Consider the following 13220-nt stretch of genomic DNA (forward strand, 5'->3'; position numbering starts at 1 on the left):
TTCAGGTCAAACAATGCATTTGGTGTGAGTCTGGAGTGACTGTATTTTTGATTGAGAATAAAAGATAATCTGTCAAACTTTAGAGATGAAAAAATATCAAAGATTTTTTAATGACAAAATAGCACTAATGTATTAACATTTAAGAATTTGATATTTTAAAATCGTTCAAGCATGTGTAGTTAAATAACAGAAAAACTTACTGAAATGAACCCAGTGCAGTCCTGTTTGAGCAAGTTCAAACCAATGCATTTATTTTGATGTTAGATTCATGCAAGTGCTGAACACGGCCAGGCAGGTGCATGAGACATCCCTCCTTTTCCAGCCATATGCATTATGTTAGAGGCACAACACTGGGCACAGCACAATCTCAACACACGAGCAATTAAAAAAATAAACATCAGAAAACTTGGAAGAATGATGTTACTGGCAATGGGATCCTCTTGTGATTCTGCACGATCACAGTACTTCACAGGTCTTTAAAGAAAGCCCCAAAACGTGTGTGGATTATAAACAAAATAGTTTATTGATTTTTATATGTTTTCAAAGCATTTTAATGCTGCAGTTTAGAACTCCATTTGGCAAGAAAGGGAATCCTTCTTAAACCTAAATAAAACACACAACTTCAAGTGAAACAATGAAAAAATTCAAACCTGATCCTGACCATAAACTATGTATGTTCCTCAAATTACAAAAAGGATCCCTAAGTACAAAATGTTTTTTCTTGGGGACTTTCTAATTGATTGTTATTTAGGAAACTCAGGGTGATCTCATCCCAGCAAGCTTTTACCATCTCAAAGCTGGACTTCCAGCTAAGCCAGTGACCTCTGCTCATCCAGAGTTAACTCCTCTCACCTATATTAAATATCTATGTAAGAACCAGATGAACTGTCCCCTGCCACAGACTATCTGTACTGTCAGAAAGAAGGAAAGCTTACATTAATGCAAACAGACTTTTTTTTTTTTTTACTGGGAATTCAGGGCAGGATATTAAAGTAAAATCCATATGTCGTTACAAGTTACAATATTACCTCTGCATTTTTTATGAAACCCAGTAATCACTGATACAATACACTTATACCCATATAAAGTCCTCATCAAAATATTCCACGATATGGCAGGCATGCTTGGTTATCTCACAGTAGCATCAACTGAGGGAGAAAACTGAATGCTGGCACACTTCACTTACGAATTAGGCATTTAAGCTGGTTTTGTTTAAAAAAATGTAAACCAAAACCAAAATAAACAAAAAAACCTCTCAATGCTTTAAAAATTGAACCCAATGCTCAAAATGCCTGATCTACTTGAAATGAACATCTGTTGTCAGCCAAAAGCATTCTGGAAACACAGAACGAGAGTTCAGCCCGTTATGCTGAAGCCAAAAAAGCCAGCACAAATTCTACCACCTTTTCTGTACTTTTCATGTATGATTTCTTGCTCAGAGCATGCAAATGCTGAAACTCAAGAATGCCCATTCAATTGTGGAGCTCTAATTGCATTGCTGTTTCTTTGACTCAGTTGCTATTATGTCATGGTCTCAATTTTTACCATCACCAGCACTACAGCAGCTGTATGTTCCATCTCCACTGAACACTGAGCACAACTTTGGGCACACCTGCCTTTACAACAATATGTTTAGCAAAATCTCAATAAGCACACATTTCACTTCCATATTTCTGTCCAGCCTGTCACGGGTCCACAGTGTGGAATTTGTCACCAAACCAGACTCCAGAAGCTTTCAGCCCTGCACAATTTTGGTACCAAATTGGAGGCATGTTGCTTGGTCTCCCAGTAGGTATTGGAGTATGATGCCTCTTCTGCTGTTGACAGAACATCTCAGTGGTAGGGAAATGTGAGACATGCTTCTTTAAGTGTCAGGAAAACATTGGAATTATAATTCTTTAGTTCTCCTTGGAGTGAGGCCTTGAAGGAAGTGTAAAGGGATCAGGTTCCTGCTACCAGCTAGAGGCATCGGAGGCAGGCTGTAGCTGACAGCTGGGATCCAGAGGAAGCTGCTGTCTGCGTGGTGTTAGTAGAAGAGGTCTCAGGAAATGGCAAGAAACATATAGCTGCACCTCCACAATGGGTGCTGGGGTGTCCCTGCGATGGCTGGCAGCATCACCTCTCTGGCTGAGAGTTTCTAAAAGCAGTCGCAAAGATTTTCTCTGGAAAAGCAGAAAAGGGCTATAATGCAGGTCTGCAGCGGTCCACCTGGGACACCTGAACACCCTGACCTTTTACACTGACCACACTGCTTGAATTCAGACCTGCTCATGCTGCCGTCATGGAAAAATGGTAATGACAGAGAAATAAAAACTGTGTATCAGGGTTCAAATATATTTTAGTTTAAGCCTATAAAGGGTGCATATCTTTAGTCCCTAGTGCTCCACTAACTTGACCAGCTGAAGATGTGGCTTGCATACTTTCCACTGACATGGACTAGTCTCCTTGACATGGGCTCTGAAAAAGGCATTGCTTCAAAATGCACCAAAATCACGGCTGACCGTGGCAGAGATGAAACAGACTGCCCCCACTGCTCCTGTGTTTAGTTCCCAGAACACAGCAGTAAGCGGAGGCTTAGTCTGGCCCTCTTCATGGGTGAAAATTTTCCATAATTGAAATATATAAATGACAGAAACACAGCTAATCATCAAAAACAAAAAAATCATCCAAAGTACTGTGAAATGAATAGCACCAAGGAGGTTGAGGCCCATACATCCATTCTATAAAAGCAAAAACTGCAGTATGTAGGCTCAATCAAAAATTATATTCCAGTGTTAACTGTGCCATGCTGAGGCTGCATCCTGACACTGAGCACAGTGTTTCTCCAGAGAAGGGAACTGGAAGCTTTAACAATGCAAAAGTATGAAAATAGACGAGAAGTTCAGTGATTAGTAAGAGACTGGTTATGATCACAGCACTATTCCCTTGAAGTCAGTTTGTTCTGTGAAGTCAACAAGAATATTGCTGTTGTCCTCAGTGGAAGAAAGACTGGACCTTAACCGGAGACTGCACATCACTATTGAGCTTGGTTTTTCAAAAATACAAAAATCCCTTTGCAGGAAAATTATTGTACATTTTACCAGCAGGACAAACTTAGAGTAGGTAGTACTTGTCACAGTGTGTAAACCACGTGTGTTCAGAGTTCTGGGAGATGAAGGGTAAATTGTGAAACTTCAGAAGAGGATAAGTACTTCCTCCCAGGACTATTTCTGTCAGTAGCTCCACAACACAGGATAGTATGCAGCAGAAGACTTGATTCTACTGCCATGTGCATGAACGCCCAGACTTCAGAGAGTTCTGCTTGCTTTACTGAAGGCAGAGTTTAGCCCTTTGTCAGGCGCAGGAAATAGGCACTTCCAGACATGACCTAAGCCTAAAGATAATTCAGCAGACAGGCTGACTGGCAGATACACAGTTTTTTGCCATGTGGATTAGAGGTCATGGATGCATTTTAGCAGTCTGCAGACATTAAAGGCTAGAGTTCAGTATCAAATGAGGAAAAAGAAAAACAAATCAAACATCTTACAGTAAGAGTATTTTACCAAAATCCTTATATACTGTCACTGCTGTACTACTGTTGCTGAGCTGAATTCTAGATTTCCAGTTCAGTGACCTGGATGAACACCTGTCAAAATAATCACAGCTTTGCTTTTTTAGTACTGGCCTCTTAACAGCCTTGGGGTCAAAATGACATTATTGAGATTAGCACCTTGGCAATTACTTATAGAAGAAGATGGAAGTTCTTCAAACAGAAGCGACAGTTCAGGAAAGAATACAAGACCTTTATAGCAAACTTGGTTCTACAAAACAAGTAACTATATTAGAAATATATAATCCATAACAGAACATTCTATTTTACCCCTGTCATGGGAAACAAAAAATATTGCACACACAGGGTGCAATCAAGATCTATAGGGCCAAATTTTGCACTGAATTAAGTGGGAATTTTGCTGAAGTACCAACTTGAAATCTTGTTTTAAGGTCAGCATAATTGGTAAGATTTTTTTATTATTATTATTTATTATTTTTATTTCACAGGTATTTGGATTTCACCTAACAAACATCATTTGACTTATAATAAATAAGTGTAATAAAGAACAAATTATATGTCAACAATGTATACTCTCTTTTCCATACCACATCAATTAGCATGACCAAATCTGGCCATAACTACACCCAGTATTGATTGCGCTTCAAAGTTGGGTTTGTTTTTCGACAATACTGGATCATTTCAGGATCAAGGTTTAACCAGCTGTTTTGCAGAGACCGTTCTACAGTTGGAGAAGCAACTGCAGGAAGCAGCTGCTCATGTCTTACTGTTATGAGTGTTGAGGGTGCACTTCTCTCAGCCCCCTTCAGGAGAGGAGTCACTGTAACACTGGGTACAGTCAAGCTCCGTTCGAGACATCGATCTGGACTACTGAGGACTGTATCTGTTTGACTTCTGACGAGCATTTTTGTCTTCTCTTTCTTCTGACACATTAGCATAACGCACACAGAAATAACAGCAACAATGAGTAGCACAGACACCAGGACCAGGGGTATAATGATGTACCAAGGGTTGCTGTTTTCACCTGCCTGCTCTCTGGGACTCCTGGCATTAACCTGGTTTGTGGTCTTAGTCCTCACAGATCCACTTGTTCCCATTGCCAGATTTAGCAACGGACCTTCCTCATGTATATTTCCCCAGTGATTCTGCCCTGGCCACATGGTTGATTCAGTCTTCCGTGGTGCTACTACACGCTCTTCATTCTCAGAGGAGGCTGGAGCCTTGTCCTTTGAGGTAGTGTGAAACTTTAAAGTGGTCATGCTGATTATGGAAGGCACTTCAGTTGTAAAACCCTGCACAAGTGGAGGACTGTATGGCACAATGGAATACTGAAAACAGCCGACAGCAGGCTGCACAGCATCTGCCCTGAGTATAAAAGTGAATGAGTCATTTAACAGATCAATGCCTGTCATATTCGTATTTATGTCTAGAAGCACCACACCATTATCAATGTCAGCCTGGGTGAATGTCTGAATATCTTCAAACACTGCATCATTCACAAACTTCTTCTTTACAATCCTTCCATGAGATGGGGGCACTATCACTTCAAATCTAGGATTACTATTTGTCAAATTAGCTAGCTCAGAAGCATCCAGGTCACTGCTTCTGAATTTATAAGCTGCTTGATTTGAAATCTGCATGTCAGCTACAACTTGTAATAAAGGCTTCACTGTGATGTTCAGCACTTGTCCTGTTAGATTGCCTTCTGCAGTGAAAAGCATAAACTCCAGCACTTCTCTGGACGCAGTGAGATTTGTCAGGTGGTAAGACAGGCTTCCTGAGTACAAATCTGCCTGCTCAAATTTAGTAACCTGCTCATTTCCAATCATCAGGTGCCCATATTTGAGCGGCTGAGTTATTTCATACATGATATTAGTGCTCTTTCCATTTGTGACAGCTGAAAGCTGCATGTTAGTAATAGTGACAGATGTCTGGCCCTGTGGAAGTGCAACATTGGTAAGGTTGACCATGACAAGCGTGATTGGTATGACTTCAAGACTGAAGAGTTTGTATAAAGGGCGATGTTTACCATCAGTGACACTGAAATAAAACACCCCAGAAGATGAACTTCCATCCTGTACAAACCAAACTTCACCACTGTCGACATCAGCTTGTGTGAAATCCTTTATAGAGACACTGAGATTGCTTCTCATTGCTAAATAACCATTATTGGGGTTGCTAACAATGGTGTATTTGAGCTCATCTGGGGCATTATCTAGGTCTTCAACTTTCAGATTCTCTGACCCCAGCACTGACACATCTCCCTGCAAGACTTTCAAGTGCAGCCTTTTAGTCTTCAATTCTGGAGCCTGGTCATTCACAGGAACAACAGTGATATTAAACTTCTCCTCTAAAACTTCACTATGGGGCTTTGTTGCAGACTTGCTCTTTAGGTTTAACCAAACAGCAAAAGTGAAATTGTCATTAAGTGATTCAGAATTATCATGTATGTACACAATTCCAAATTTATTCAGTATGTATTGGGAGAAGTTAGGTTTTTCTTTGGTAATGTTTCTTTCTCCAACAACAATCGTGCCATGCTGGGGTAAAGATACAACTTGATACCAGACTTCATACATGGAGCGCTGTACCTCAGGTAGCTTAATCAATAGATTTGAAGCATCTAAATTTGTTTTGTTGATTAATACTCTACCTCCTTCCTGGACTATGGCACCTAGCAGAAAGGAAAACAGAATCTCAGAAATCGACTATTTTATAGTTGCAATGTTTCAGAAATTAGATATCAAACACTGATGATGCTCAGAAAAGCTTCTCCATCATAGTATCTTTGATTTCCATGTGTCATGGCTAAAAATATATTACCACTATTTTTAAAATACCATCACATATCAGAGACAAAATTTTCTATTGACGCATGCATTAAGATTAAAGAAATATCAGTATCTCAAAGCTTCTGATCGTGTTTTCACCTACCATTACAGCAAACTGGAAAACACCCATTAGAGCACTAGGAAGGATCAAACACAAGTAATCTCATTTTTAAAGACGCAATCATGCAGTTTTCCAAGCTACTATCTACACTACACTCTGTGACAAAAGTATTCAGGTCATTTGTTACTGAAGAGAAAGTAGCCTTCATTTTTTCAAATTTGTTCATTGGAACCCTGACAGATCCAAAATAATCTGGAGGCCAAACAGTACAGCATCTTTACCTGTATTTGCCAGAAGACGACTGTTCCCATCATGCCTGGTAATTTCATACGAAATGACAATATGGAACACCTGGAGGTCCAGAACTGATGGTGGAGAGGAGACAGTAAACGTGAAGAAATCTTCTGCACTCCAGCCAGCTGACTCAGCATATAAGTGCTCATACATGATCACACCTTCATCCACCTGTTTTGGGTAAAGAAAAGCCATAGGTATAAGAGAAGAATAATTTTAAACACAGAAGTGTAAGGAGAGAAAAAAAAATCTTAAGAACTTTGTTCAAGAGAGGCCTTTGTACAATGTATATAGAATCACAGAATCATTTAGGCTGGAAAAGACCTTTAAGATCATCAAGCTCAATTGTTAACCTAATACTGCCAAGTCCACCACTAAACCATGTCCCTAAGCACCACATCTACACGTCTTTTAAATACCCCCAGGGATGGTGACTCAACTACTACCCTGGGCAGCCTGTTCCTGTGCTTGATAACCTCTCAGCGAAGAAATTTTTCCTCATATCCAATCTAAACCTCCCCTGCTGCAACTTGAGGCCATTTCCTCTCCTCCTATCACTTGTTACTTGGGAGAAGAGACCGACACCCACCTCACTACAACCTCCTTTCAGGTAATTGTAGAGAGCAATAAGGTCTCCCCTCAGCCTCCTTTTCCTCAGGCTAAACAACCCCAGTTCCCTGGGCTGCTCCTCACAGGACTTGTTCTCTAGACCCTTCTCCAGCTTCGTTGCTCTGCTTTGGACACACTCCAGCACCTCAATGTCTTTCTTGTAGTGAGGGGCCCAAAATCGAACACAGTACTGGAGGTGCGGCCTCATCAGTGCTGAGTACAGGGGTAAGATCACTTCCTTAGTCCTGCTGGCCACAGTGTTTCTGATACAAGCCAGGATGCTGTTGGCCTTCTTGGCCAGCTGGGCACACTGCTGGCTCATATTCAGCTGGCTGCCAACCAACACCCCCAGGTCCTTTTCCACCAGGCAGCTTTCCAGCCACTCCTCCCCAAGCCTGTAGCGTTGCATGGTGTTGTTGTGACCCAAGTTCAGAACTCAGCACTCAGCCTTGTTGAACCTCATACAACTGGCCTCGGTTCATCGATCCAGTCTGTACAGAACTTATATTGAGATTATCTTGCATTTCTTTCTCTTAAGATGAACTCTGTGTTGCCAGACAAGCTTACCTGAAGGTAGGTGAAATGTTACCAGGCATGAATGCTTATTAAAGGCCTTATGTGAAGAAGAGAGATATAAAACATTGAGATACTTGTCTCAAACTAGCAATGGTAATGGTGAGCAGGAGTTCAGATGGACTGTATCTTTAGTGAATTGGAACATCACATGTCTAGGGTTTTTTCTTTATAAGGATACCAGCGGGGCTGGACTCATTGTCCTGAAAAAGCATATGAAAGATGGAAGGCTTGAAAAGGACTTTGATGCAGGCGTTTCTTGGTGAAGAGGAAAAGACACTTGGTAAGAGACTACAGAATCCGAAAGGAGGTGCAATGACCATTGAAATAGACTCTCACTTATAATCGAAGAGCTGATGGGATTATTTAGTGGAAATTTTCTACATCACAGCAAGAAGGGAATTCCTAAGAGACAGGAAGGAACCTGGCTTGTCCTATACCTGCCTTCACTGACCTTGCAGATCATCATATGCAAAAGAATCCCACCATGAGGATTTAAGCTTCAAAGCACTGCAAAATACTGCAGTAAATCTTCAGATAAACACATATTTATACAAGATACAGCCATTTATCTCTTCAAGCCCCAAAGCAAAAGGCAATATTTTCAGACTAGGATTGTCATCAGCTGGAACTACACCCAAACTTTAAGATCAGTATCATAACACATTGAAACTGTAATAGGATTCCTAATAACCACAAGACTAGAACACTTACTAAATCTCATCCAGGAGATTCAGTGTCTCATCTGCTTGATAAATTCATTCACTGACCTGAAGAGAAGACAGCTATACCTATTAAATCCTTGACAGCTTCCCAGTCAACTACTGACCTGGTTTGCATGTGTTAGTTTATAACTGCCAGCGAGATCCGTGTCTGAGATGGTGATGGTTCTAAGTTTACTCTTTGTAACATACTCTACACAGCTTGAAAACATCCTGAAGGAACTCATTAGCACAGGTTCCTATCACATATGGTTGAAAGGTGTGAAAACAAAAAAGTCCCTGCTGCTATCACAGATGAAGCAATTTAGCAAGTATCGAATCTGAGCTGTGACTGCAGAGAGAGCCAATACTGAAATTACTGCAACACCCCCCACTGAGATCGCTAGGGAAACAGGGCTTTCAGGGTTGGTTTTCTCAGCAGCCTCAAAACCATCCCATCTTACTGTCTAAAATATTCAGACTGATGTAATAAAATCCTATATGCACATCTCCATGTTTATGCTTTTCCTATAATGATTTAATTCTTAATGGCTATTATAGCACAAAGCAAACAAAACTGATATTGAAAGGATATTTTGATTCAGGATGATTTTCCAAAGCATGCTTCTAGGACTTCAAGTTGGAGAAAGCAAATTTTGTAACAAGAACGGGCACAATATGCATCCTTTAAATTCAGCAGTGTTTAGTATCAAACTTAATAGGGTTGTTTCTTTTTCAATTGTAAGCCCATGCTAATATCTGAGCTAAGAAGAGAATGGAATTGGTGAGAATTTCTGTGCTCACCTCTGTAATGACATTAAATATAATGAAACTGTAGCTTGATGAAAGATGAAAATAATTCTAAGATACCGTGGAAAATACTGGCAAAGAAAAAAAAAAAGTCAAAAAATACTGTGTCATTCAAGTGTGTTTAATGGGCAACTAATTTTGTTATACTGGCTGAACAACAACTGTCTGTGAAAAAATTTCTTGGAATGCAATAGTGATTTCAATTCTTTTTTTCTTTTCTTCTTTGACAATGAAGCAATAAACCACAGGGCATAGGGAAGAGTTCCACATCATAGCAAAAGTGCTAACTACTTTTGTAAGTTAGCTGCATAGTAGTTTTCAGAAGTGAAATTTCAAGTTCCTCAATACAGAATGAAATCAATGAAAACCCAAAGAACTAAACTAATGCAAAACATTTTCGATTCAAATCAGATTTACAAGCTTATTACCAAACAGGAATTGAATGTCTTATTCTCCATTACATGGAGAATATACAATGTTTGTAATAACAATGTCATTTTCTCACTGATGTTTAACTTCAAATGGCTACAGCATGCTAGACAGTGAAAGTTTATTTAGGATCTCTTTTCTCTCCCTTATACCCCATTTTCTACCACAATGAATAGCAAACTGGCTAGGATACCTTAATTGTACCTGCAATAAATCACTTAGCTCTACTTGTTTGAAGTGAAAATGGCCAATACAAATACCTCCGACAGAAGAAAAGCATATACATTTTTACAGCTCAAATCCTTACACAATTTACAAAGTTCAAAGGAAAGTTAGCTATACATTAGTAAGAACTAAAACTATCTAGAGTGGCATGTTCTGCCATGGCACTGTCAGATAAATATATTTGAAGATCATATCCATTGGCTAAAAAAAATAAAACTTCAAAACCTTAGCTGAAAGATTTTCTGACATGCTCAACTGTTTCATCTAATGCTCATAAAAATCACATGTTTTGGGAACGGCAGGGAACAGTGTCATTATGCAGTTCATCTCCCTCATCGTAAGACAAAATTCAGCAATGATTGCAACAAGACCAATAACATAATTGGATTAGAACATAGTTTTAAGAGAAACATTCTGTGTTCACCTTGAATTATAAAGTTCAAGTGGAGATTCATTCCACCACAGTCCTTGGTCAGGTTGTTTCAAATTTTGATGATAACTAGTTAAAATGTCAACCTTTTTTCCAGGTTTTATTGGTCAAGTTTAAATTTCTGGCCAATAGATTTTCTCGTTCCTTCATATACTAAATTAAACAGCCACTTTTAAAATCTGTAAACTTAAATTAAGACCAAATTATCTCTTAATTTTTTCTCTGACAAAGTCAGAAGATTAAGCTCCTTTTATCTCCCCCACTTAGATTTTCTGAGAATAACTTACTGCACACAGAGCAGTTATATTCAGATTCTGCACACAGACATAAATCTTTTCAGTTGCAAAAGAATGTTTTCCATCAAGTTACATGAGCTGCCACGTTTTAGACATTCAGGTATGAGACCTTGTATCACAGTTAAAATTCTTTAGACACTTAATATCACAGCCAATCAAGTCAATACATGTCCTCACGGGGACACCCATGAGGACTGTGTACAGCTGAAATGAATCTGTTACTTGAACTTTTCATAGAGCAAAAGGCTACTCCTTCTGCCAAAAACGAAAGGCTTCCAACTCAGACTGCTGGTTAATGGCACCAGAACAGCTCTTCTTGAAAAATACTGTTACAAGCAAAACAGTGGAAATTGCCAAGACCCTGCTAGTATCCAAGCAGAGGGGAACAAAGGCTCCTCTTGCATTCATTACTACATGCCAGATATTTAATGACATAGCAAATACGGGTAATTGCACTGATGGGTCACATATGCCTGGTTACTTAACAGATACAAATGGCTCAGACAAAGAACAAGCAACTGAGATGCCCTTTGAAGTAACATTCTACCCCTAAACTAGTTATTATAAAAAACGCTTACCATAGACTGCGTAAAACTGAGGATTTCCTGAGTGGTATTATCCGAATTTACTCTGATCAGCCTTCCAAGTTTTGGGGAAGTTACAATCATAAAAGTTATAGTTCGGTTTCCTGCATTGGTCACATCACTGGTTACAGCTTTCAGATCATGGCGTGAAATAGGTTTCCTGGAACCTAAAAAACGTCAATTGTAAATAACAGAAATTTGCAACAGAATTTTTTCCCAAAAGGTAAGTTTTATATGCACAACTCACCCTCTCCTCTAGGTATTCTACTTATCATTTTAGTAACATCTTATGAGATCAGCAGGTTTACCCTTTTTCTACTTACCTTCTAGTTACAACTCTTCCACAGCTTTTTCAATCAAAAAGCCCATTATTAGGATGTACCTTTGCTTTACAAATGAAAAAACTGCAGTTCTCTTTAGCACATGTAATCACTAAATACTAGCTTCTGTAAAAAGCAGAACAAAAGCAACCCAAAGTAAGGAATAGAGCATGTATAAGAAGCCCTGTTCTGATATGACATGTCTAGAACTGAATTCAAACTCCAGCTGGAGTCACCATTGTTAACGGTTTTGGTAATCCCAGTTGCCCACAGAAGGCAGGGTGATTTGGCAGGGAGAAGCCTTAACACAGCAAAGTTTCTAGTGAACACACAAACCAAAAATTATTATTACCAGAAGCCTGAACCACACTTTATTGATATGAAAGATGATTTTCATTTAATGAAATTAAACCATAAATACCAAATTAAACTAATTAGGAAGAACACCACACAACAGGAACAAAAGCCTGAAGTGAAATAATGTAGTATTAAGATGTATGGAGAGTGAGGAGTAACAAAATCCTTTTAATACACAGCACCACACTAACCAGTACCTTCTGACTTAAATATTATAAAAAGCTTTCTGGCATTTAGTCAAACCAAGACAATTTTTGACATAGCTCTGACATAACCAAACCTAGTAATTTCCTAAAAGAGAAAAGTAGTATTATTTGGCTTCTTTTTGATGCATTGTTTCATGGTACACACTCAGCAAACTAAATCTCATGTTTAATGATACTTTCTGAGGAGCAATAGATTCCCATAATCTTATTTCCCCTGCCCCCACTTCTGCCTCCATTTTTACATTTTCTTTTCTTCTTGAGCTTTTATAGGTATCAATACCTAATTTCACATATTTGCAGAATATATCCTTGAACTCTGCATTATCAATCCATTCATCTTCAATAAAGCATTAGGTTTATACAGAAATAACACAAAATAACATGTTTCTGCTATAAAATTCAGAAGAAAAAATATGGTAAGCAAACTGAAGAATGAGGTTTTGCAAGCCATTAGTAACATCAGGATTCTGTCTGTTTACATGTAGTAATGCCCTGGCTCAAACCACATGTACTTTGAGACAGAGTTGTTATAATGAAATGAGACCTCCTGGCTCTGCCTGTTTTCCCCATTTTAACTTCCCATGCCTCGCTGTGTCCATACTGCTTTGAAAAGAAGCAGTCCCTCAGGTCTAGAAATATTCTCCAACACTATATCTAATTCAAGAAATCTCCCTCCTCCTGCTTTCTCTTCTGTTTTTTGCGTGACAGGCAGAGAGGGAAGCATGACCTTGTGTTGTGTGTACAGCAGATGTGGTCAGGAATGTACAACTGAGAGCAGCAGTTAATCAGACCACGTGTATCTGCACACACAGTTATTTCTCAACAACCTCCTACTTATGCAAATGAGGCCTCATTGCCTTAACAGAGTAAGAAAGAGTACCTGTCAAGCATGGTCACACTGTAGTGATGGAAGTTAGCGCTCCAATTTTTCAGAACCATACCAG

At 39.2% G+C, this 13220-nt stretch overlaps 1 protein-coding gene across 1 annotated transcript in view; it reads right to left on the minus strand.

Moving 5' to 3' along the window:
* Positions 1-500: 500 nt before the first annotated feature.
* LOC141918399 (chondroitin sulfate proteoglycan 4-like) overlaps positions 501-13220 on the minus strand; it is a 47553-nt gene continuing 34833 nt past the window's right edge. Inside the window, exons 8-10 of the mRNA XM_074812817.1 lie at positions 11388-11560; positions 6724-6907; positions 501-6224 (exon numbers count right to left, since the gene is read on the minus strand). Coding sequence (XP_074668918.1) covers positions 4171-6224; positions 6724-6907; positions 11388-11560 — 2411 coding nt within the window. The 3' untranslated portion in view covers positions 501-4170. The remainder of the gene's footprint in view (positions 6225-6723; positions 6908-11387; positions 11561-13220) is intronic.

Source organism: Strix aluco, chromosome Z, assembly GCF_031877795.1.
Source record: "Strix aluco isolate bStrAlu1 chromosome Z, bStrAlu1.hap1, whole genome shotgun sequence".
NCBI classification, from domain to species: domain Eukaryota; kingdom Metazoa; phylum Chordata; class Aves; order Strigiformes; family Strigidae; genus Strix; species Strix aluco.